This window comes from Labeo rohita, chromosome 13 (assembly GCF_022985175.1).
Source record: "Labeo rohita strain BAU-BD-2019 chromosome 13, IGBB_LRoh.1.0, whole genome shotgun sequence".
In the NCBI taxonomy this organism is placed as follows: Eukaryota; Metazoa; Chordata; class Actinopteri; order Cypriniformes; family Cyprinidae; genus Labeo; species Labeo rohita.
This window is the reverse complement of record NC_066881.1, coordinates 7891210-7913768: the sequence shown is the minus strand read 5'-3', so window position 1 is coordinate 7913768 and position 22559 is coordinate 7891210. Positions and strand designations below refer to the sequence as shown.

The following is a 22559-nucleotide window of genomic DNA, read 5'->3' as shown; positions in this document are numbered from 1 at the left end:
TGTCCTATTAGTTAGCATCACTTTAACCACCCAGTCACATTTTAACACTGAAATGTGGATGAAATATTGTCAGTTGTTGTTTAATACTGGAAAATGTTGAAATAATGCTTAATGTTCATAAAAAAGTTACAAATTACTTACAAATCATATATATATATATATATATATATATATATATATCCTTATGTTGAAAAAATGTAAAAACAACAATATCAATGTTAATTCCACTTGCCAAATTAACAAAAATGAAAACTGCCTTTCACGTTTTAGAAATAATCAGAAATTATATTTCAACTGAAAGTGTAAAACCTCAAAATTCCTCTTGTGAAAGCCATTTTAAAAATGGACATTACATTACCGTGGAAATGGGACTTAAAAATCATATTACAAAATGTATTTGTTCATGAATTACAACAATTTAATGTCATTTCATTTAAGTTTGGATAGTGCACTTTCATGTCTATGTTCAAAAATGGGGGTGAAAGTTAAAGGGTTAAATGCAGGAACTAAACTGCAGTAAAAATTTCAAAAAATCCATTTGAAAATAATGTAATATATCCCCCTACATGCATTACATGCAATGCCACTGTAGTACAAGAAAAATATCAGACTGGGACTTCTGTGAAACGTTTTGTGTGATGATGAAAACGAATTGCTAAACCAGAGATATAATTCAGTTCACTAAAACTTACAGTTTGAACTAGTTTATTTATTACCTAAATTTGTTCAATGACATGGTCTATAGGAAAAGTAACGGCCAAACAAACAAGTCAGCATGTGACTGACCTTTAACATCAAAATGTAAAAACAATATCAGTTGTTGTTTCAGTGGTGAAAAGCAGAATGACAGACTGACTTTTTGTTCTTTTAACATTTGGACAAAAGAATCTCCTCCTTTCTACAAAAATGTGCATCTTCCACAGTTTGACTTTTCACAGCTTCCCATGTTTCACAGAACTCATAATTACATTTGGACATGCATAGATGTTTATTTGATACAGAGTACAGGTATATCTGAAATTTCCATATAGATGTATGACATCTGAGAACTTTTACAGCAGAGACAGTATTGTTGTCTTGGTCTTGAATGGCTAAAGTAAGTGTTTGAGGGCCATGCAGGCGGAGCGTTTCTCAAAAGCATTGTAGGCTAAGTTTACCATAGAGATGGTGGCAATGGACCTACGATGTACCTAGGTTGACGATGCTTTTGGGAAATGCGGCCCACCACTATAAAAACAAACCCTTTCAGCCAGCACTGATGCACTATCATCACACTTTTCCATCATAAAAGTTTTAATTATGAAAAACATGTGTCAACTGATGCAAAACAGGTGAGGGAAAGCACAACAGCAAAGTGTGAGTGACATTTCACTACAACTTCTCTCTGGTTATAATAAGCTCTCATTATAGCATTGGCACGGGCATAAAGAGAGTGGATACATGTGTGGAGCTCAATTAAGCTGTCCTGGTAAATAACACTGAGGGTTTGAATCTCAACCAATGCGAATAAAAACAACATGTTTTACTGTGGAACAACCTCCTAAAGAGGGAAATTTAGGGAAAGTGAGCCAAAGTGGATAACAGGGTAATTAAATGTAGATCTAGAATTGTACACAAGGATTTGCACATAGAAGATCAGGAAGCTAATATGTGACCCTGGACCACAAAACCAGTCTTAAGTCTCTGGGGTATATTTGTAGCAATAGTCAAGAATACATTTTATGGGTCAAAATTATTAAATTATTTATTTTATGCCAAAAATCATTAGGATATTAAGTGAAGATCATGTTCCATGAAGATATTTTGTAAAATTCCTACTGTAAATATATAAAAACTTAATTTTTGATTAATAATATGCATTGCCAAGAACTGTATTTGGACAACTTTAAAGGTGATTTTTTGGCACCCTCAGATTCTACATTTCAAATAGTTGTATCTCAGCCAAATATTGTCCTGTCCTAACAAACCATATATCAGCGGAAAGATTAGTTATTCAGCTTTCAGATTATGTATGAATCTCAATTTGGAAAAAATGACCCTTATGACTGGTTTTGTGGTCCAGGGTCACATATGTACTGCCAAATGAGATTAAAATGCTCTCTTCCTAACCAGGATAAATAGAAATAAATGTTAGGTTAAGAGGTCTCCAATATGATACAGTTGTGAACTACACTACTGAGACCAGGTATGAATTTCCATCTCAGGACTAGAAGGTAATCCTCGTTTTGTCAGTATATAAGCTAAAATGTTTCAACATAACATTATCTGTATTACATATACATTTTAACCTAAAATATTTATATATAGTCTATAGGTGCATTATGTGTTAACCCAACTACATACCAGTTAACTGCAGTTACTGACAGAATGATGATGCAATAGGTATATTTAGAGTTGTGTTCATGAAAATGAATAGAATATACAAAACAGAATTAATTAGTATTAAGTATTTTAGTTATATCAAATCAATTAATAGTGTATATTTCAAACGCATTTAATACATTTTAATAAGCCTTTCATTTTCAAAATCATTTTTCAAAGTAATCAACACTAATCATAATAAGCTATATTTTTCATATTTCAAATCTGTTTTGATCTAAATACATAATAAAGCACTTATTTAAATATTTTAAAAATTACAAAATATATAAGTGTTATATTTGAGTACTCTTTATATCTTATTCCCTTTACCAAGAAGCATAAACAATACTTTTTTGTTAATAGTTAAAGATTTTATCCTTACCCGGCGGTCTGTGTTACAGTGCTGAAGATGTCACTCTTTTCACACCATAATAAAAATAATATTCCGTGTTGTCGTAGTCTTTATTGCACTAATGACCTAATTATGATAGAAAGAGCGACCGTTTTCTAGCTCAAAGTTTTCACTCCAGCATCGTCCCGTGGAAGTGGGCGGGATTCGGGGGCGTGCTTTTACGAGCACGTACAATCAAACTATTGTAGATGTGGTTAGGACGTTTTTTTATAAAACGGTGATGTCATGAATGATTGACATTTCGTGGACCAATCACGCATCAGAAATTCTGCGCCTGAACCAATCATATTTGAGCTGGGCGGTCTTCCAGCGCGATTCCGGAATTGACGCGTCACACGTGTATGTTATGTTGCTGTGTGAATACTTATTTCTACATGCAGCTTTGAACTTTTTCCACCGGCACCTGCTTTGTTAGAAAGGTATGACAGTATGTTTTCATGTCTCTGAGTGTTTTGAATGTGTAGTAGAATGGGGTGTTCGGTATGCAGGAGAATGTAATGTAAACAGCGGCAGGAAACAGTAACGTGACTAGCTCTAGGTAACACTACGTTGAGCCAGAGCTGTTAAAACTTCAGCTCTGTTGTTGTTCTATGATCTTATACAATTAATTTATGATACACATCTGCAGTTGTTGTTATGTCTCAGATCTAGTCATGGTTGTAAAGAAGAAAACACCTAAAGTGGAAGCTGTGGCTTTGGATGATGTCAAGCTCAAGAGCCTGACAGGTGAGTGACAGACATCAGCTTTTAGTTGTTGTGCAATAACAGTAAGTTTACGGTAACGTTTATTTTCTGTCTTTTTCTTTCAGATTCCCTGTCTGTTGAGGGGGATAGTCGGGCCACAGAGCTTGCACAGGTCCTGAAGGACAGTTTGTCATCTTCTGATCCGGTTGAGCAGATCCAGCTCATCTCTAAGGTTGGCCCGCATCACATTCATCTTAAAGATCTTGGCTGAAATACGCTGAATGTAAAAGCTTAGTGTTTTTAATTCAACGCTTTGTATGTTGACTGCAGGCAGGCTTCCTGTTGGAGCAGTTGAAAGAGGATGAATCTCCTATGGGTCCTTTGATCCAGGCCTCCCTGAGCACACTAGCGTTCCTGTTTACCACACTGCCAACTAAGAACCCTCTAAAGAGAGCCGTAGCAAGGTTAAAAGTTCCCACATTTTCCTATCATTCATGAAACAAGACAATCAGTAGCTCTTATTTGAAAATAATTGACTTCTGGGTGCTTTGTCTACATGTATTTATCTAGTTAACACACTGGCGTTATCTTTATTAGTGCACTAGGTAGTGGCCCGGATTGGCTGCAGGAGCAGACGGTTGGATGTCTGTCTGAGAGCCTGTCTTCCTGTCTCTCCTCTGCGGGCACAGATCACTACTCCCCCTTAACAGATAGCATCACTTCCTGCCTGGATGGCTTTAAAATCGGTATGTCTAAGTGATGTCATTTTAGAAACAAGGATGCTTTGACTAGACGTGGCACTAAATAAAGGTTGTGCTTTTAAACTTCACTACACTGCCAAAAGTGTAAAAAAAAAAAATCACTAAAAATACAGAAAATGCAGAACAACCTGTGAAATTTACAGTATAAAACTGTAAAACAAAACAAGAAATTTTCATTTTATGAAAATTACAATACATTATAATGTATAAAAGATTCCTATTTCAAATAAAGGTTGTGCTTTTAAACTTCACTACACTGCCAAAAGTGTAAAAAAACAAAACAAAAAAAAAACCCCAGTAAATTCAGTGCTACTGAAGTCTGTTTCCTGCCTTTAACATAGACTTACAACCACCATAGTAATGGTGGTAATAGATGAAGAATAATGAAGAAGGTCATCATAAGGTCATCATTTCACAAGCTGAAGTATTTACTAGCATACAGATGGTGCACAGTCATTTATGCAAACACAAAACACCATAGTGGTAACAAACTGGACACCTAAATAATGCAGTTAATGTTCATTAAACAATAGAAGTTTTAGCAAAAAAACAAAACAAAAAAAAAAACAAATGTGCAGAACTGATAACAAAAAGCATTAAAAACCTAATTTTTTTTTAGACCAAATGCTTTCAAAAGTGAAATTCGTCAATGAATTCTGGGAATAACAGTTTACAATTTTTGACTGTAAATTATACATTGCTTTGTTTTTTACTTCTAAAAACTGTACAACTGACAGCATTTCATTGTAAAATTACATGAAATGTCCAGTTTGATATTTTACAGTTTTTTTTTCTCTGTATATAGTACAGGAACTTACTGTTAAAGGAGAAGTCCACTTCCAGAACAACAATTTACAAATAATGTACTCGCCCCCTTGTCATCTATGATGTTCATGTCTTTCTTTCTTTCTTCAGTCGTAAAGAAATTATGTTTTTTGAGGAAAACATTTCAGCATTTTTCTCCATATAATGGACTGATATGGTGCCCCGATTTTGAACTTTCAAAATGCAGTTTAAATGCGGCTTCAAACGATCCCAGCCGTGGCAGAAGGGTCTTATCTAACATAACGATCGGTTATTTTAATAAAAATAATACAATTTATATACTTTTTAATGCCAAACGCTGTTTTGTTCCGGTTCATGACAGTTAGGGTATGTCGAAAAACTCCCATCTCATGTTCTCCTTCAACTTCAAAATCATCCCGTATTGCTGTTTTACCTTTTTTGTTACGGGTGTTTGATCTTCTTTGTATGTTCACTTTGCAAAGACTGTGTTGGTACTTCTGCAGTGATGTAGGATGATCTTGAAATGATTTTTTAAGTTGAGGTAGAAAATACGGTCAGAGTTTTTCGACATACCCTAACTGTCTTGAGCCAGAATAAACAGAGTTCAAGGACTGCAAGGCAAGATGATCGTTATGCTAGATAAGACTCTTCTTCCTCGGCTGGGATTGTTTACAACTGCATTTAGGATCGTTTGAAGCCGCATTTAAACTGCATTTTAGAAGTTCAAACTCGGGGCACCATATCAGTCCATTATATGGAGAAAAATGCTGAAATGTTTTCCTCAAAAAACATAATGTCTTTACGACTGAAGAAAGACAGACATGAACATCATGGATGACAAGGTGGTGAGTACATTATTTGTAAAGTATTGTTCTGGAAGTAGACTTCTCCTTTAACCTATTAACATTTTTTCTTTCCTTTTAGTGTTTTTACAATATTTTACAAGTTAAAGTATGCTCATGTTTTACAGTGTATTTATTCAAAGAATCCTGGATAAATTATCACAGTTTCCAAAAAAATATTAGGCAATACAACTGTTTTCAGCATTGATGATGATAATCAGAAATATTTCTTAAGCAGCAAATTAGCATTTCAGAATGATTTCTGAAGAATCATGTGACACTCAAGATTAGAGAAATGATGCTGAAAATTCAGCTTTGCATTACAGGAATAAATTATGTTTTAAAATGTATTAAAATAAAAACAATTCATGTTTTTTTGTAGTTTTGATCGAATGAATGCATCCTTGGTGAGCAGTAACTTAAAAAATAAAGTGTTTCCGTCGCCAAGAGGTAGTGTGTGCGCTGTAATGCATTTTAAAATTGTTTTGCTTGGTTTACAGGTGAGAAATGTGTTCAGCGCTTGCTAACAGAAGGTTAGTATACAAGTTAAATCCTTTTATGGCATATTGCAACTTTCTCCGCTGTGCAATTTCAGACACTGTTTTTCTTTTCTTTTTTTTCCCCTCTCATAGTCCTCCAGTTCTTCCAAAGGACTTTGAATTATTATGTGGAGCAGAACAGGTAAACTGTTTACTATTGTATGCATGGGCCCAGGACCCAGAATTCATGTAACATGGTTCTTTCTCTTATCTGCAACATGTTTTATTGTTGTGTATTGACATTCAATGTGTCCTTCAGGGATCTAGCTGGTCGTCATGTGGCTCAGGCTCAGCTGATGCAGTCGTGTCTAGCAGCGGTGAAGGCCTCAATGCTGGTGGTTCAAAGATCTCAGGAACCCATCAGTACCGCTGTACTTTCAGCCTCAGATAACCAATCTGATCTACATCCGGCTCTCAGTGGACTACTCAACTGCTATACATGCATCTTGACTGATGGTAAGGCGAAGACCCTGTGTTTTTTATTTATTTACACCTTTTTGTATACTGTATTTATTACAGTAGATTTTTTTGTGTTACATTTAAGTTCTTGTCTTTTTCCCATTTAGAGGAGTTTGTTCAGACGGTCCAGAGCACTGCTGGAATGGCTGTTGTTTTGCTCATCAGATCTATTATGGGAAATGGAGATGATGTACCTGTCACAGTAAGTTGGCGTTTCCTTCATCCCAGAAACGTAAAGTTAACATTGTAGATCTTGAGCTGCATTTGAATCTATTCCTGTGTGTGGAAGTGCTGTTAAGTGTAAAGTGTGTTTTTAGGTTGCAGGTCTCCTGCAGTGTTCAGTGGACACAGGCAGCATCGCCCCCCAGTGGCTGAGACAGAGCTGTGCAGGTCTGTATGACAGCAGCAGGCCAGCAGCCGTGGCTCTGTATCTGAGTCATGGAGCTCTGGCGATGCTCAGCTGGAGAGGAAAGACTCTCGGTCCACAGGCCGAGAAACTGCTGCTGCTCATACCTGAAGTGCTTCTGTCTCTAGATACAAGGTACTGAAGTATATCGAATGCTTTCACAAAATAGACATGCAAAACTACAGATTTTAACAGTTGACAAGTCAGTGGGTTGTCTGAATGAGGGATCTGTTTGCAAAATTAAATAACTGCCACTTGCTACAGCCTAAAGAAATATTATCTACTTTCTATTAAGTTGACAGTAGAATATTTTTTTTCTCCACACAGTTATATGTAAAAACTAAACTGATAAACATTTTCTCTTCAATTTTATGTACACTACCTTTCAAAAACGTGGAATCGGCAAGGTTAAAAATGTTTTTGAAAGAAGTTTCTGCTCACGAAGGATAGATTTATTTGATCAAAAGTACAGAAAAAAACTGTAATATTCAGTAATTTTATTACAATTTAAAATTCTTGTTTTCTGTTTTGATGTGTTTTAAAATGTTATTTATTCCTGTGATGCAAAACAGATTTTTTTTCTTTCTTTTTTTTTGCATCATTACTTCGTTCTTCAGTGTCACATTATAGTTTGGAAATCATTCCAAAATGATGATTTGCTGCTCAAAAATAAAAACAGCAATAAAAAAACAAACAAATAAATAATTAAAATAAAAAAATGGAAGTAAATAAATAATGTATTCTTATTCTTATTATAAATAATTATTAATTATTAATATCAGTTGTTATCAACTGTTAAAAGTTGTTGTGCTACTTAATATTTACTGTGGAAACTGATACATTTTCTTTTGATGAATATTCTTTGATAAAAGTTCAAAAGAACAGCATTAATTAAAATATAAATCTTTTTTTACGTACTAAATATTTTTTACTGTCAACTTTTCAATTAAAATCATTCATGTGGACAGTTGAAATTATTATTATTAAAATATTAAAATAATTTTGAATATATATATATATATATATATATATATATATATATATATATATATATATATATATATATATATATATATATTTGAATCAACCATTTTTATGTTGCAAGAAAGAAAAGATATGTCTAATTTTAATAGTGTTTTTCTTTTCACATTTTTTTTTTGGTAGAAATGAATGTCAGTAAAAAATGATTAATAATGTTTAATTTTGTAATTTCAGTTTTGAGAAAGCAAAATGAAAAAGTAATAGTGCAAATGTCTTTTTATTTATTATAATGTTGTTTTTTTTTTTTTTTGTTTTTTTTTTAACTCTCAAATAAGTTGCATCATTAAATTCATCCCCTAAGTCACATTGTACTACTTTTCTTAGTTTATTTCTAAGTTGATCAGCCTGAATTTCCATTTGAACTGCTCTCTGACATGAATCTCTCTCTTTCTCAGAGTGAAGGAGTCCAGTACGGTGATGGTAGTTGCTCGGGTTTTGACTCTCTGGAGTGGAGCTGCGGTCGACTGCGTCCAGGCGGACACTTGTCCCTCTCTCCTTCGCTCGTCTCTGGTCGGAGGCTCTCCTCTAATCGCACGCCTTCACCACCACATCTACGCTCACTGGGAGCACCCGCTGGACGGGGTTCGCCACCAGACGCGCTCCATGTTCCAGAACCTCCTCACGCTCCACCAGCACTGCAGCGACCACAAGTCTGATCCCACCAGTGACCCTTACATTACCCAGCTCACCCGGGACCTTCTAGCACTAGAGTGGCATATGAAAGGAAAGTACGGGACACTTGGCTGCTTGGTGGAGCATTTAGGTGCGGAGTATCTGCTCAAGCTTGATGGTGGACTGCCGTCCAGGCTACTTAGTCTGATGGGGGATCAGACGATGGCGCCGTATGCCAGCGACCTTCTGGAGAAGCTGTTTGTCAGCCATAAGACCCAGTTGTGTGCCCGGTTTAGGGATGGGGATGCGTGGATAGATGGGTGGCATGAAGTTTGGGTGAGGCCTCTGCTGCAGGTACTGTGCACAGCCCGATTGGATCAAACCACTTATATACTGGACTACTTCCTGCCTAAATTGCTACGCTGCAACCCCTCTAGCCTTAGCCACATGGTACAGGCCCTGCAGGAAATGCCGACTTGCACAGAGGGTAAGAAAGATTTTTTTTTTAAATTAATTAATTTCTGCAAGGACATTAAACTGATCAAAGTAACAGTACAGAGACATTGTAATGTTGCGAAAGATTTTATTTATTTATTTTTTTCAAATAAATGCTGTAAAAAATAGAAATAAAACAAAAATAAAATAAAATTTCAATAACATGTTTCCAAGGAAGCTTTACAGAAAATAAATACATTGTTATAATTTGTTATTGTTGTTATTATTATACTTATTTATTATTTATTTATTTGTATTTTTTGTAAAGCTGCCTTGGGACCATGTTTTTGAAAATAAATAAATAAATAAATAAATAAATAATGTTTTGTTTGTTTGTTTGTTTATTTATTTTAGCTTTATTTATTTATTTTAGCAAGGACAACTGATTAGTGACAGTACAGAGACATTTATAATGTTGCAAAAGTTACATTTATAATGTTGCAGTTTTTTTTTTAATTTCAAATAAATGCTGTAAAAAAATACACATAAAATAAAAATTCAATAACACATTTCTGAGGCAGCTTTACAGAAAATAAATAATTATAATTTATTATAATTAGATAGATATAGATATGTATATATGTATGTGTGTGTGTGTGTGTGTGTGTGTGTGTTTATCTGTAAAGCTTCTGTGGAACCATGTTATTGATAAATAATGTATTGTTTGTTTTATTTATTTATTTATTTATTACAGCGAGGACATTGAACTAATCAAAGTGACAGTACAGAGACATTATAATGGTGCAAAAGATTTTTTTTATTGCAAATAAATGCTGTTGAAAAAAATCCAATAACATGGTTTCAAGGTTGCTTACAGAAAATAAATAAATTGTTATGATTTATTATTATTATTATAATACTATTATTATAATTATTAAAATATTTTATATATAATTATATATGTTTATTTATGTATTTTTCTTTCTGTAAAGCTTTTTGAACCATGTTATTGAAATATAAATAAATAAATAAATAATTGTTTGTTTGTTTGTTTGTTTTTTTTCAATAACATGCTTCATGCTATTGGAAAAAAAGGCTGCATAGGTAGGGCTGCACAATTAATCAAATTTCTAATCGTGATTACAATTATAGATGCCACATTTCAAATTGTTCAAAGGCACAATTACCAAAAAAATAAAAAATAAAATCCTTACATTTACATTATTCTGCTTTCTTAAGATATGTGTGTGAGAGAGAGTGTATTTTTCCTACAGGTTATCTTAACGGTTTTTTTTCTCATTGTTTTAACTTTTTAATTTTTACTTTTTTATATATTTAAAAAAAAATGTGGCATGCAGTTGCTTCAAACAATGGTATAAAGCTATTCAAAACATCATTCAATGTAAATGTGTGATAATCATAATTATTAATTGCAATTACAATTGAATAATCAATTGAGTAATCAATTAATCGACAATTATGATTTTTGTCATAGTTCCAAGGCAGGTGGACATAAATAGATCAATTATTAAATATTATTTATTTACATTGAAACAGATAATAGAAAAAGAAATACAATAAAATAGTCTGGGAAAACACTGTTTGTCACTAAATAAACTCAAGAAAGAATGAGCTTAAATTTTTATCACCAAAATGGCAATACGTAATAATTTGTACTTTGTGTAATATTGATACTACATTTTCGTTTAAGAATAATAATGCACAGAGATTGTAGTCTTTATTTTTTTATTTTATTTTTTAAGTCTTTGCCATATTCATCTGTGTATATATGTGTATCAATAATTATAGGGTATTTAAGTGTGAAATATTTTTTGAAAACGGTGTTATTGACATATTATTAAAATATAGAAAGGAGTATTGTATAAAACTTTATTATTTTTTTATAAGTGTTAATTGCGTTTGTTCCTCAGGGTCGGCTGGCAGCAGAGGTGCTTTGGGGGCTCTGATGACGTGTCTGCGTGCCGCCCGTTCTCAGGGTGTTCTGAAGTCTGTGGAGGAGGAATTATGGGGTGGCCTGGTGCCGCTCCCACTAATGCGACAGGCTCTGGTGCACAAACATGATCAGGTAAACGGGAACCACTTTATATTTCACACTAAACCTCAATTAATGTCTGACATGCCAAACTGTATCATTTCTATAACACAAAGCTAAATGAAGGCTGTCTGTATGAATTCAGGTGCGAATGGATGCTCTGGGTTTGGTTTGTGAGAGCCATCGCAGCACGGAAACGCTGTCCAGACAGGAAATAGAGCTGATCCGCCACTTCCTGCCCTTTAATCTAAACAGTCAGTCACCAGGAGTCAGACAGCAGACTGTCAGTCTGTTAAAGAAGGTAAGAAGCGATGATGAGCTTTGATTGGCCAGAGGACATTGGAAGTGTGTTCTGATTGGCTCGGATCTGTTGTGGTGTGTTGTCAGCTCTTGTGTAGGGTGAAGGACAGCGCTCAGCTGCTGCAGAAGAAACTGGACCATCATGACAACCACAAAGACCAGCAAGTCCTCAACATGTACCAGGTAGAAGTCCTGCACATGAACTGTAACTGGTGGAATAATATTTACACTGACCAAAATTATAAAAGCAACACTTTTGTTTTTGCCCCCATTTTTCATGAGCTGAACTCAAGGATCTAAGACTTTTTCTATGTACACAAAAGGCCTATTTCTCTCAAATATTGTTCACAAATCTGTCTAAATCTGTGTTAGTGAGCACTTTTCCTTTGCCGAGATAATCCATCCACCTCACAGGTGTGGCATATCAAGATGCTGATTAGACGGCATGATTATTGCACAGGTGTGCCGTAGGTTGATGTCATAGATTTTTAAAAAATATATATTTATTTTCGTTTTTTAAACAAGAGATAAGAAAGAATAAAAAATATACGTGACCCAGGACCACAAAACCACAAAAAATTAAGTTTTGATATATGTACAGTAGGAAATTTACAAAATATGTTCATGGAACATGATCTTTTCTTAATATCCTAATGATTTTTAGCATAAAAGAAAAATTGATCATTTTGACCCATACAGTGTACTATTGGCTATTGCTACAAAAATATCCATGCAACTTATGAGTGGTTTTGTGGTCCAGGGTCACAAATGTACATGGACAAGATGTTTATTTGCTCTACAGGGAGGCATTTCCAGTTGGAGGTAACCACTGCAATTTAATGATGATTCAAGCATAGTTGCTACACACGTAGCAGTTTATGATTTATGATCACCCGTGGATGCCTCTGAGATAAACTCCTCAGATAGAAGATTCACTGGTTTTGAATCTTTGCATGACTGATTTTACTTAGTAGGCATTTTTTTGCATTTGAAACCGATTAGATGGTGCATAACTAAACCAAAATTTTGCTTGGAAAATATAGCTGAAGTGCATTTAGAAATCTAAACAATCTGAAGTGCCAAGGAACATCATGCATCTAGAGATAAGAGTCCTCTGATTACACAGACAGTGAGTGATGTGTTAAGTACAGCAGACACACATGAAGCAATAAACATTAAGATAACAGAAGAAAAATGTGTTTTTTTTTTTTTTTTTTCCCCACCATTAGCAGGATTTCTGTTAGTTAGGATAAATACATCAGTACTTTTCCACTTATTATTTATTTATTTATTTTTTTCATGGAGCTACACTTAGTCTGGAACATTAAACATCATTATGCTGAACAGGAAAACTCAATTACTCACTGGTTTACTCTTGCGGTCTATTCTAACTTAAAGGGAAAGTTCACCCAAAAATGAAAATCACCCCATGATTTGCTCCCCCTTAAGCCATCATAGGTGTATATGACTTTCTTCTTTCAGATGAATATGGTTGGAGTTATATTAAAAAATGCCCTGGCTCTTCCCAGCTTTATAATGGCAGTGAATGGCTGTTGAGATTTTGAAGTCTAATAAAGTGCATCCATCCATCATAAAAAGTACTCCATGTGACTTTGGGGGGGCCTTCTGAAGCGAATTGATGAGTTTGAAGAAAAATATCCTTGTTGTCCTTCTTAGCTTCTACTAACTGTCTCATCTTGGCTTATGCTGAAATATACAGTTGAGGTCACTTACTGATGCTTACTGATGCTCCAAGAAGAACAACCATGCATTAAGAGCTGGGACTTTTGAACAGAATGGAGATGATTTAGTAATGCCCTTCAGAGGCTACAGAAGGCAAAATAACTTGCTTTTACCCCCTTGCTCTTAATGCATTGTTTTTCCTTCTGGAGCATCAGTGAGCATTTGAACCTTCTGTAATAGTTGCATATGAGTCTCTCCGTTGTCCTCATTGTTAAAAAGATGGATCTCAAAATCATACAGTCATTTTTGGAAAGGTTTCAAATGCACAAAAAATGCTGGGAAAGCAAAGAATTAGTGGGACCTGAAGGTTTTTTCTGAAGAGCAGCAGACAGTTTAACTGTTCAGAACAAACAAGGGACTCATGAACAACTATCACTAAACAAAAAAACACAGCTGTGGATCATTCAGGTAACAACATAGTATTCAAGAATCAAGTGTATGTAAACTTTTGAACAAAGTCATTTTTATAAATTCAGCTATTTTCTCTTGTGGTCCCTCTTATTTTGGTAAAATAATTAACATTTTCATTAATTCTGAAATGGGGATGTAAACTTTTGACCACAACTGTATATCTGAGATTTTTCTTTAGAAATCCTGTACTATGTGTCCCATGTTTAGTTTTGCTCTCTCCTCTGCACTTCAGCATTTGTCATGTCTCATCAGAGCTTACGGTTCAAATATGGATAAGTTTAAATATGGATATTTTCCTTACACAAATGCATCAATTCACGTCAGAAGGCCTTTATTAACCCCCCGGGGCCATGTGGAGTACTGTTTTTGATGGATGAATGCACTTTATTTTGCATTAAAATTTCAACACCCATTCACTGCCATTGTAAAGCTTGAAAGAGCCAGAATATTTTTTAATATAACTCTGATTGCATTCGTCTGAAAGAAGAAAGTCATATACATCTAGGATAGCTTGAGGGTGAGTAAATCATGGGCTAATTTTTATGTTTGGATGAACCAGCTTGTAGTTTTTAAATAAAACTCAGATAAGTCTGTAAGTAAGTTAAAATCTAAATGGTGGTGACTTTGAAGCCATGCGACTGTGTAGTTTTTGTACAGCCAAGCACCACTCACATTTTCTTAAACTGAAAAATCAGTTTTCTCTGTTTTATCAGGAGTTCCTGCACTGGTTCTGTGAGACTCTGTTCCAGGTGCTTCACCCAGGAGCCTCGTTCTCCAGGTGTCTGATGGCTCTACACCTGCTGGGGCTCATCGCTGAGCATTTCACCTTTAACACAGGTATTAGCCAGTCTTCACTCCCTAACACTGGAAATCACTAGCCTGGTAATAGCTTTTCATAGAATTTTTCCTTGCACAAGGATGTCTCCTTGAGTGGTCAACCGATATGCTGCCAAGGCCAATATTATTCGATTATATTTGGCACTTTTTAATTAAAACTGTTTATTTTACAACTTTATCAAAGTCAAATTATATATATTTTTTTGAAGTCTTTTTTTCTAATTATTTCGGTATATATTATGTTAAGTAAATGTAATTTCATTGTAGAACTTTGTGTTATCCATGTGTTGTTTGCTCTTTATAAATTAAATAGTGTGATATCATATAGGCGATATTTATATCTTAATATTGGCCAACCTCTACTCACCTCTGTACTCATCAATTTGTCTGTTCTGCTGTTTTTTTTTTTTTTTTTTTTTTTTTTTTTCAGGCTCTGGTTTTGCTCTTGGAGAGTCTGTGAGCTTTTCTCATGCTCAAGCTGTGCTCTGCTGTCTTGCAAGCAACTTCCTCGAAGTCAAACAACTCGCCTGCAACCTTTTACAAAAACTGCCCCCCGCAGCAGTGCGACTCCAGGTCAGTGTGAAAATAAGATTCTGAGACTAATATTGAAAAATGTTTAAATGAATAAGAACGTTTGTCCTTGTCTGTGTAGGAGCCAGAAAGGCTGCAGTCTTTGCTGCAGGTTGCTCTGGACCTCAGCACCAGCACCAAACCCTTCGACAGCGTCACTGCTGCTCATCTTTTCAACCTGTTGCTGCACCAGCCGGGTCTGCAGGATGCGTTACTCAGCTGTATCCAGAAGCAGCACATCCCTGTCCAGCCACCAGCATTGATCCAGTCACAGACGTCTGAGGCTTCCAGTCTGGAGCAGAACACCCTGGCAGGTACACTAGTGATAACTGTCACTCAAGATGAGTGAAAGTATTGGTTTATGAGCCAAGTTGCTATCTGAAAGACTGTAGGTTTAAGCAGGATGTCAGTTTTCAAGAATTTTCATAATTCTGTAAGTATAAAATGCATATTTAAGACTTTGTAAACCATGTGGGACTTTTGCTGTTGTTTCAACTCCATACATGTTGATATGTATCTAATTTAAAGAGTGTGTTTGTGATGTTTCAGTGGTGCAGTGGCTGATGGTGTGTCTGAAGGAAGAGGTTTTGAAGGCCGAGTCGTCTCTTCTGCAGGCTGCTTCCTCCTGTCCATTATATGGCAGAGCTCATTGCATCACTGCAGTCCTGCAGCAGCTCAACACTGGGTACATCCACACACACTCAGCCTTTAATCATCTATTACAGATATCTTGGTGTTAATTTTTCTGGTGTGTGTGTTTTTAATATATTGCTGTGTGTTTAGATCACTTGTACTGCTGTCTGAGTGGAGGGCTGTTGTGTCAGAGCTCATAGGCCTGTGCTACAGGATGTCTGATGTCGTGTCACCTGTGGTTCAGAGCTCTTCCCCTGAGGGTCTCATTCCCATGGACACAGAGTCTGGTAAATGCATCTGACAAAGTTGAACAAAGTTGACATTTTGAACCTTTGCTTTGAGGTAGATTCTGTAGTATACCGTTTATACTGTATAGATTGAGATTAGGTACACTTAAGAGGGATGTGTTTACAAAAAACAAAAAAGAAAACTGTAATACTGAAAGTGTAGAGTGGGATTTGTCCCAATCAAGTTAAGGCACGGAAGAACATATTAGTCGGTGTTGTAGGCCAAAAAGCTGACTTTTATGTTCAGTTGTCCAGCAATATCACAACTTGGCATATTACTATTTTCCATTTTTCTTTCCATTTTATAATTTCTTTGATTTATGTTGGATTAGTTTTAATATTTCAGTATTTTAACTACACATAATAATTAATGTTATTAACAAAACACCTAATAATAATAATAATAATAATAATAATAATAATAATAATAATAATAATAATAATAATAATAGTAAAAATAATAGTAATAATAATAATAATGATGATGATAATAATAATAATAATAATAATAATAATAATAGTAATAATAAGACTGAAATATTGTTTTGGAAAAACAGTTGAGGTCAAAAGTTTACACACACCTTTGCAGAATCTGCAAAATGTTAATTATTTTATCAAAGAGGGATGCAAATTAAAAAAAATGCATGTTATTTTTTTAGTACTGAGCTGAATAAGATATTTAACATAAAAGCTGTTTGCATATAGACCACAAGAGAAAATAATAGTTGTATTTTATAAGTAGTTAATTCAAAAGTTTACATAAGCTCGAAAATAAATATATAAATATATAAATAAATATAAATAAATAAATAATACTGTTGTTACCTGAATGATCCACAGCTGTGCTTTTTTGGTTTTGTTTAGTGTTGTTTTTTTTTTTTGTTTTTGTTTTTTTTAATAATCCTTCAGGTCCGACAAATTCTTTGGTTTTTCAGCATTTTTGTGTATTTGAACCCTTTCCAACAATGACTGTATGATTTTGAGATCCATATTTTCACACTGAGGACGACTGAGGGACTCACATGCAACTATTACAGAAGGTTTAAACACTCACTGATGCTCCAGAAGTAAACACAATGCATTAAAGGGGTCATCGGATGCCAAGTTCACTTTTTCATGTTGTTTGAACATTAATGTGTGTTGGCAGTGTATGTACAAATCTACCCTATAATGATAAAAATCCATGCAGTGGTTTTTAATTAATCAGTAAAAATAATTTTTTAAATCGAGCCATTCTCAGATGCCTGTCGGTGTAGTGTCACACTGACAGGCCACTCCCACGATAGTTGATTGACATGAGCTCTTACCTCATTTACTCCCGACATCTGAGCTGCTGAAGATGCAGTGTATTACGTTTGTTTGTGAAGGGAATGCGCCTCCCGATCTATGTATATCCGTCTATGTTCGCGCAAATCATTCGTGATCCAGCTTCACTTACAGCAAAAGTGTGTATAAGGGGTTTTTTATGCATCTTTGCGATTGCCTTTCCTTATAATGTGGTAGTTATGAAGTTTAGCGGCTAAACACGGCAAAAGTAAACAGGCTCGTCACTCCACAGAGAGAAGAGAGGGGCGGGGCGAGCAGAGCTCATTAACATTTAAAGGAACAATCCCTTAGAGTGAGATGATTTTTGCAGAGCTCAATTTGACAAGGTAAAAAGGGTGTTGTTTTACACTACCATGGAGTATTTTTAAACAAAGTATATTATAGATTTTTCATTAAGACCCTGAAGAATCATATCAACTTGTGGAAAATGGGCATCCGATGACCCCTTTAATAGCTGGGGTGTAAACTTTTGAACAGAATGGAGATACATTAGTCTTATTGTGCTTAATTTTTTTTTTTTTCATTCAGTACTGCCCTTCAGAAGCTACAGATGATATTTACATGTTTCCCAGAGGACAAAATAAGTTAAATTTACCCTGATCTTCAAATCCAAAAAGTTTTCACTCTCCAGCTCTTAATGCATCACTTTTCCTTCTGGAGCTAAAAACACCAGCTCATAAGTTCTTCATGTGGAAATTGACTTTGTGCTGCTCTTTATGTTAAAACACACAGTGCAACACACCATATAGTTCTGTATTTCATTCACAGCCTTTAAACTGATAACCACACAATTATTATTTTTTTTAGCTTTATTTAGATTATTTGTGCAGACGTTTTTTTTTTTTTTCCCTCTCCCCCCTAATCAGCTCATGAGTTTTGTTTGGGAAGCTTTGTCTGAGTATTTAATTTTTACTGACTTTACAGCATATTATGATTTCTTTTTGTTTTATGAAGGTCACTTTAAATGTAATGCTAGCCCTGAAGTTTGCCTTATTGACAAATCATCCCTTATCATAGTAATTTCCTACCCAGAATGCTATTAAACACAATTTCAAATAGGATTAAAAATGACTTTGTAATACAAATATTCACAGTTTTCAGAAAAAAAGACCATATTCCTGTAATGCGTGAAAATCTATTGATGGACATTGTAAGTAAGTAGCTTATTGTCTAGATGTCCACAGGCTCATAACTGTCCATAGGTTTAGCTGTATTAAATTTCAATATATCATATTTGTAAAGTTGCATGTTTGTATTACAATACACATTTTTCTTTTCTCCACAGAGACCTCTGCTGGCCTTCAGAAAATCCTGCAGGAGATTCAACCTCGTGACACAAATGACTTTTTCACTACTGCCAGAGAACTGGAGCCCAGTGAGAGCGGCTGTAAAAGCGAGCAGAAAGAGCCAGAGAACGCAGATCATAAACCACAATCCTGTAACAGCGGTACAAACACAATGCCCCATCACTAAATACTGTTCCTGCACCATTGCCCTTTGCCCTTAGTATCTGTATCAAAAGACACATTTTTAACTCAAATGTCACATATTCAGGCACGTCATAAATCCATTAGTATGATGTCTATAGTATCTGCACTTATATTTTACTCATCAAACTTTGTTGACCCAGAGTTGATTTCAAATGAGGGCTGGTGTTGCTGTAATACATGTTCTGTCCATGAGAGGCCGACATTTGATCAGTGTTTTTTTGCGAGTGTTTATTTGGGTGGGTGTGTGTGTTTATGTCGTCTAGGTGGCAGTGATGGAGAGGCCTATCGAGTCACAGCTCAGATGGTGCTGGTGTGTTGCTGGAGGACCATGAAAGAGGTGTCCATGTTACTGGGTCATCTGTGTCAGAGCATGCCACTGCGCTGTCCTCTCACACACCCTGACGGCAGAGGAGTCATCACAGAGGACCAGGTCAGACACAGACATGCACTCGACAGGTGTCATCTGATCTAGCATTCATTGTTTGACACACATACATGCACTCATCTCAAAGAGACCGTTTTGATGGAAGCCACCGAGCCTCCCTGAAGCCAAGATCTCGGTTACATAAGCGAGTGAGATATAATGGAGAACTGTACCTCATGCCGTTGAGTGGAGACTTTTTCCAGTAAGTTGATCTTTTTGAGCTCAGGGCCGAGAGATGAGACATCATGGTAATTGCTAATACAGACTTAAATATGGTCTAGCGAACAGCCCCTGAAGAGGCGTCAGGAAATGTGATCACGGTGAATACAACTTCATTCGCCATAAAACTGAGCCTGGTGGCAATTAAAAAAGAAAATGTGAAATGTATTTCCAGTGCAGGCACAAAGACTCTGTTCTAAACCCTAGAGAGTTGGCTTCTTTCTAAGGTAGCACCCTATCCAAAATGCGTCTCAAAGCTTGAATGTAAGAAAATAATAATAAAATAATTATTATTTTTATAAAATAATAATAATAATAATAATAATAAACATTTTTAGTGGATAATTCACCCAGCAGTTAAAATTCCACTTGTTCCAAACCCGTATGAGTTTCTTTCTTCTTTTGAACACAAAAGAAAATATTTTGAAGAATGTTGGGTAACCAAAAAGTTGATGGCAACCATAGACTTCCATAACTTTTTTACGTATTTTGGAAGTCAGTGGCTACCATCAACTGTTTGGTTTCCGCATTCTTCAAAATATTTTCTTTTGTGTTCAGCAACTGAAAGAAACTTATACAGGTTTGGAATAACCTAATTAATATTGATGATTGGTGATTAAATGATAACAGAATTTAAATGTTTGGGTGAACTATCTCTTTAAGTGAGCCAGTCAGTCGCTCCTCCAGTCAGTCAGTCAGTCAGTCAGTCAGTCAGTCAGTCAGTCGCTCAGTCAGTCAGTCAGTCAGTCAGTCAGTCAGTCAGTCAGTCAGTCAGTCGTTCAGTCAGTCAGTCAGTCGTTCAGTCAGTCAGTCGTTCAGTCAGTCAGTCGGTAGTCCAGTCAGTCAGTCAGTCGTTCAGTCAGTCAGTCGTTCAGTCAGTCAGTCGGTAGTCCAGTCAGGCGTTCAGTCAGTCAGTCGGTAGTCCAGTCAGGCGTTCAGTCAGTCAGTCGGTAGTCCAGTCAGGCGTTCAGTCAGTCAGTCGGTAGTCCAGTCAGGCGTTCAGTCAGTCAGTCAGTCCAGTCAGTCGGTAGTCCAGTCAGGCGTTCAGTCAGTCAGTCGGTAGTCCAGTCAGGCGTTCAGTCAGTCAGTCGGTAGTCCAGTCAGGCGTTCAGTCAGTCAGTCGGTAGTCCAGTCAGGCGTTCAGTCAGTCAGTCGGTAGTCCAGTCAGGCGTTCAGTCAGTCAGTCGGTAGTCCAGTCAGGCGTTCAGTCAGTCAGTCGGTAGTCCAGTCAGGCGTTCAGTCAGTCAGTCGGTAGTCCAGTCAGGCGTTCAGTCAGTCGTTCATTCATTTGTCCAGTCAATCATTTGTTCAAGTCAGTTGTTTAATCAGTCAGTCATTCGGTTGTCCAGTCAGTCAGTCGTTCAGTCATTTGTCCAGTCAATCATTCATTCAAGTCAGTTGTTCAATCAGTCATTCGGTTGTCCAGTCAGTCAGTCGTTCAGTCATTCCTCCAGTCATACGGTCATCCAGTCATCCAGTCACTTGTTCAGTCAGACGGTCATCTGTTCAGTCAGTCGTTTGTCCGTTCTGTCAGTCATTCAGTCATTTGTCCATTTAGACGGTCGTTCAGTCATTCATCCAGTCAGTCGTTCAGACGGTCTTTCGGTCGTTCAGTCATTCTGTCATTCAGTCGGTTATTCTGTCAGTCATTTGTCCAGTCAGTCAGTCGGTCAGTCGTCCAGTCGGTCGTTCAGTCATCCAGTTGGTCGTTCAATTGGTTGTCTGTTCAAGCAGTTGTTCAATTATCCTGTCAGTTGGTCATCCTGTCATGCAGTCAGTCGTTTAGTCATTCATCCAGTCAGTTCGTCCAGTCTGTTAGTCGTTCAGTCATTCAGCCGTTCAGTCAATCTTTTGGCCATTCGTCCTGTCAGTCAGTCGTTCATTCAGTCATTCATCTTGTTAGTCGGTCATCCAGTCAGTTGTTCTGTCAATCAATTGTCCATTTAGTCAGTTGTTCAGTCAGACAGTTGTCCAGTCTGTCAGTCGTTCAGTCAGTTGTCCATTCATTTGGTCGTCCAGTCAGTCTTTCAGTCAGCCAGTCGTTTGTTCAATCAGTTGTCCAGTTGGTCAGTCGTCCATTTGGTCATTCAGTCATCCAGTCAGTTGTTTGGTCAGTCGGTTGTCCAGTCTGTCAGTCTTTCGGTCAGTCTTTCAGGCAATCTTTCGGTCAATTGTCCAGCCAGTTGGTAATCCAGACAGTCAGTTGTTCTGCCAGTTGGTCGTCCAGTCAGTCATACAGTCAGTCGTTCAGTCAGTTGGTTGGTTTTTTTTAGTCAGTTGTTCAGTCATTTGTCCAGCTGGTCGGTCGTCCAGTCGGCCGTTCAGTCATGTTCTGTCAGTCAGTTGCCCATTTAGTCAGTTGTTCTGTCATTTGGTTGTCCAGTCAGTCAGTCGTCCAGACAGTTGGTCATCCAGACAGTCATTTGTTCTGTCAGTCGGTCGTCCAGTCAGTTGTTCAGTCATTTATCCAGTTGGTCGGTCGTCCCGTCGCCGTTCAGTCGTTCGGTCATCCAGTCATGTTCTGTCAGTCAGTTGACTATTTAGTCAGTTGTCCAGTCTGTCTGTTGTTCAGTCAGTCAGTTGTCCGTTCATTCGCTCGTCTAGTCAGTCGTTCGTTCAGTCATTCAGTCATTCATCCAGTTGGTTGTTCAGTCATTCCAGTCAGTTGTTCTGTCAGTCAGTTGTCCGGTCTTGTCAGTTGTTCAGTCAATCTTTCAGTTATTTGTCCAGTCAGTGGTTCGTCCTGTCAGTCAGTTGTCCAGTCATTCGGTCATTAAATGAAAGCGAGGCTGTCAGGAATAGTATAGCACGTTCAATGAATTGTTTTGTTGTTTAATAACATCGTGATTGTTTAGCTGATGAAACATCTTTCCGGGATTACTTTTAGTTGACAAACTCTGTAAAACAGGGAAAATTACATAATCTAGG

At 36.4% G+C, this 22559-nt stretch overlaps 2 protein-coding genes across 2 annotated transcripts in view; one reads left to right on the top strand and one right to left on the bottom strand.

The window, feature by feature from the left end:
• Positions 1–2895, bottom strand: part of plekhh2 (pleckstrin homology domain containing, family H (with MyTH4 domain) member 2) — a 49262-nt gene extending 46367 nt beyond the window's left edge. Inside the window, exon 1 of the mRNA XM_051126746.1 lies at positions 2744–2895. The gene's annotated coding sequence lies outside the window, so the exon portion shown is untranslated. The remainder of the gene's footprint in view (positions 1–2743) is intronic.
• A 185-nt stretch (positions 2896–3080) lies between these two features.
• Positions 3081–22559, top strand: part of thada (THADA armadillo repeat containing) — a 140054-nt gene continuing 120575 nt past the window's right edge. The window contains 21 exon segments of the mRNA XM_051126745.1: positions 3081–3192; positions 3419–3499; positions 3583–3689; positions 3788–3921; positions 4055–4203; positions 6347–6379; positions 6479–6527; positions 6645–6841; positions 6952–7046; positions 7162–7385; positions 8687–9390; positions 11270–11424; positions 11537–11692; positions 11779–11874; positions 14559–14682; positions 15113–15255; positions 15335–15566; positions 15802–15937; positions 16036–16172; positions 18784–18945; positions 19252–19418. Of these exon segments, the coding sequence (XP_050982702.1) occupies positions 3427–3499; positions 3583–3689; positions 3788–3921; positions 4055–4203; positions 6347–6379; positions 6479–6527; positions 6645–6841; positions 6952–7046; positions 7162–7385; positions 8687–9390; positions 11270–11424; positions 11537–11692; positions 11779–11874; positions 14559–14682; positions 15113–15255; positions 15335–15566; positions 15802–15937; positions 16036–16172; positions 18784–18945; positions 19252–19418 (3273 nt within the window). The 5' untranslated portion in view covers positions 3081–3192; positions 3419–3426.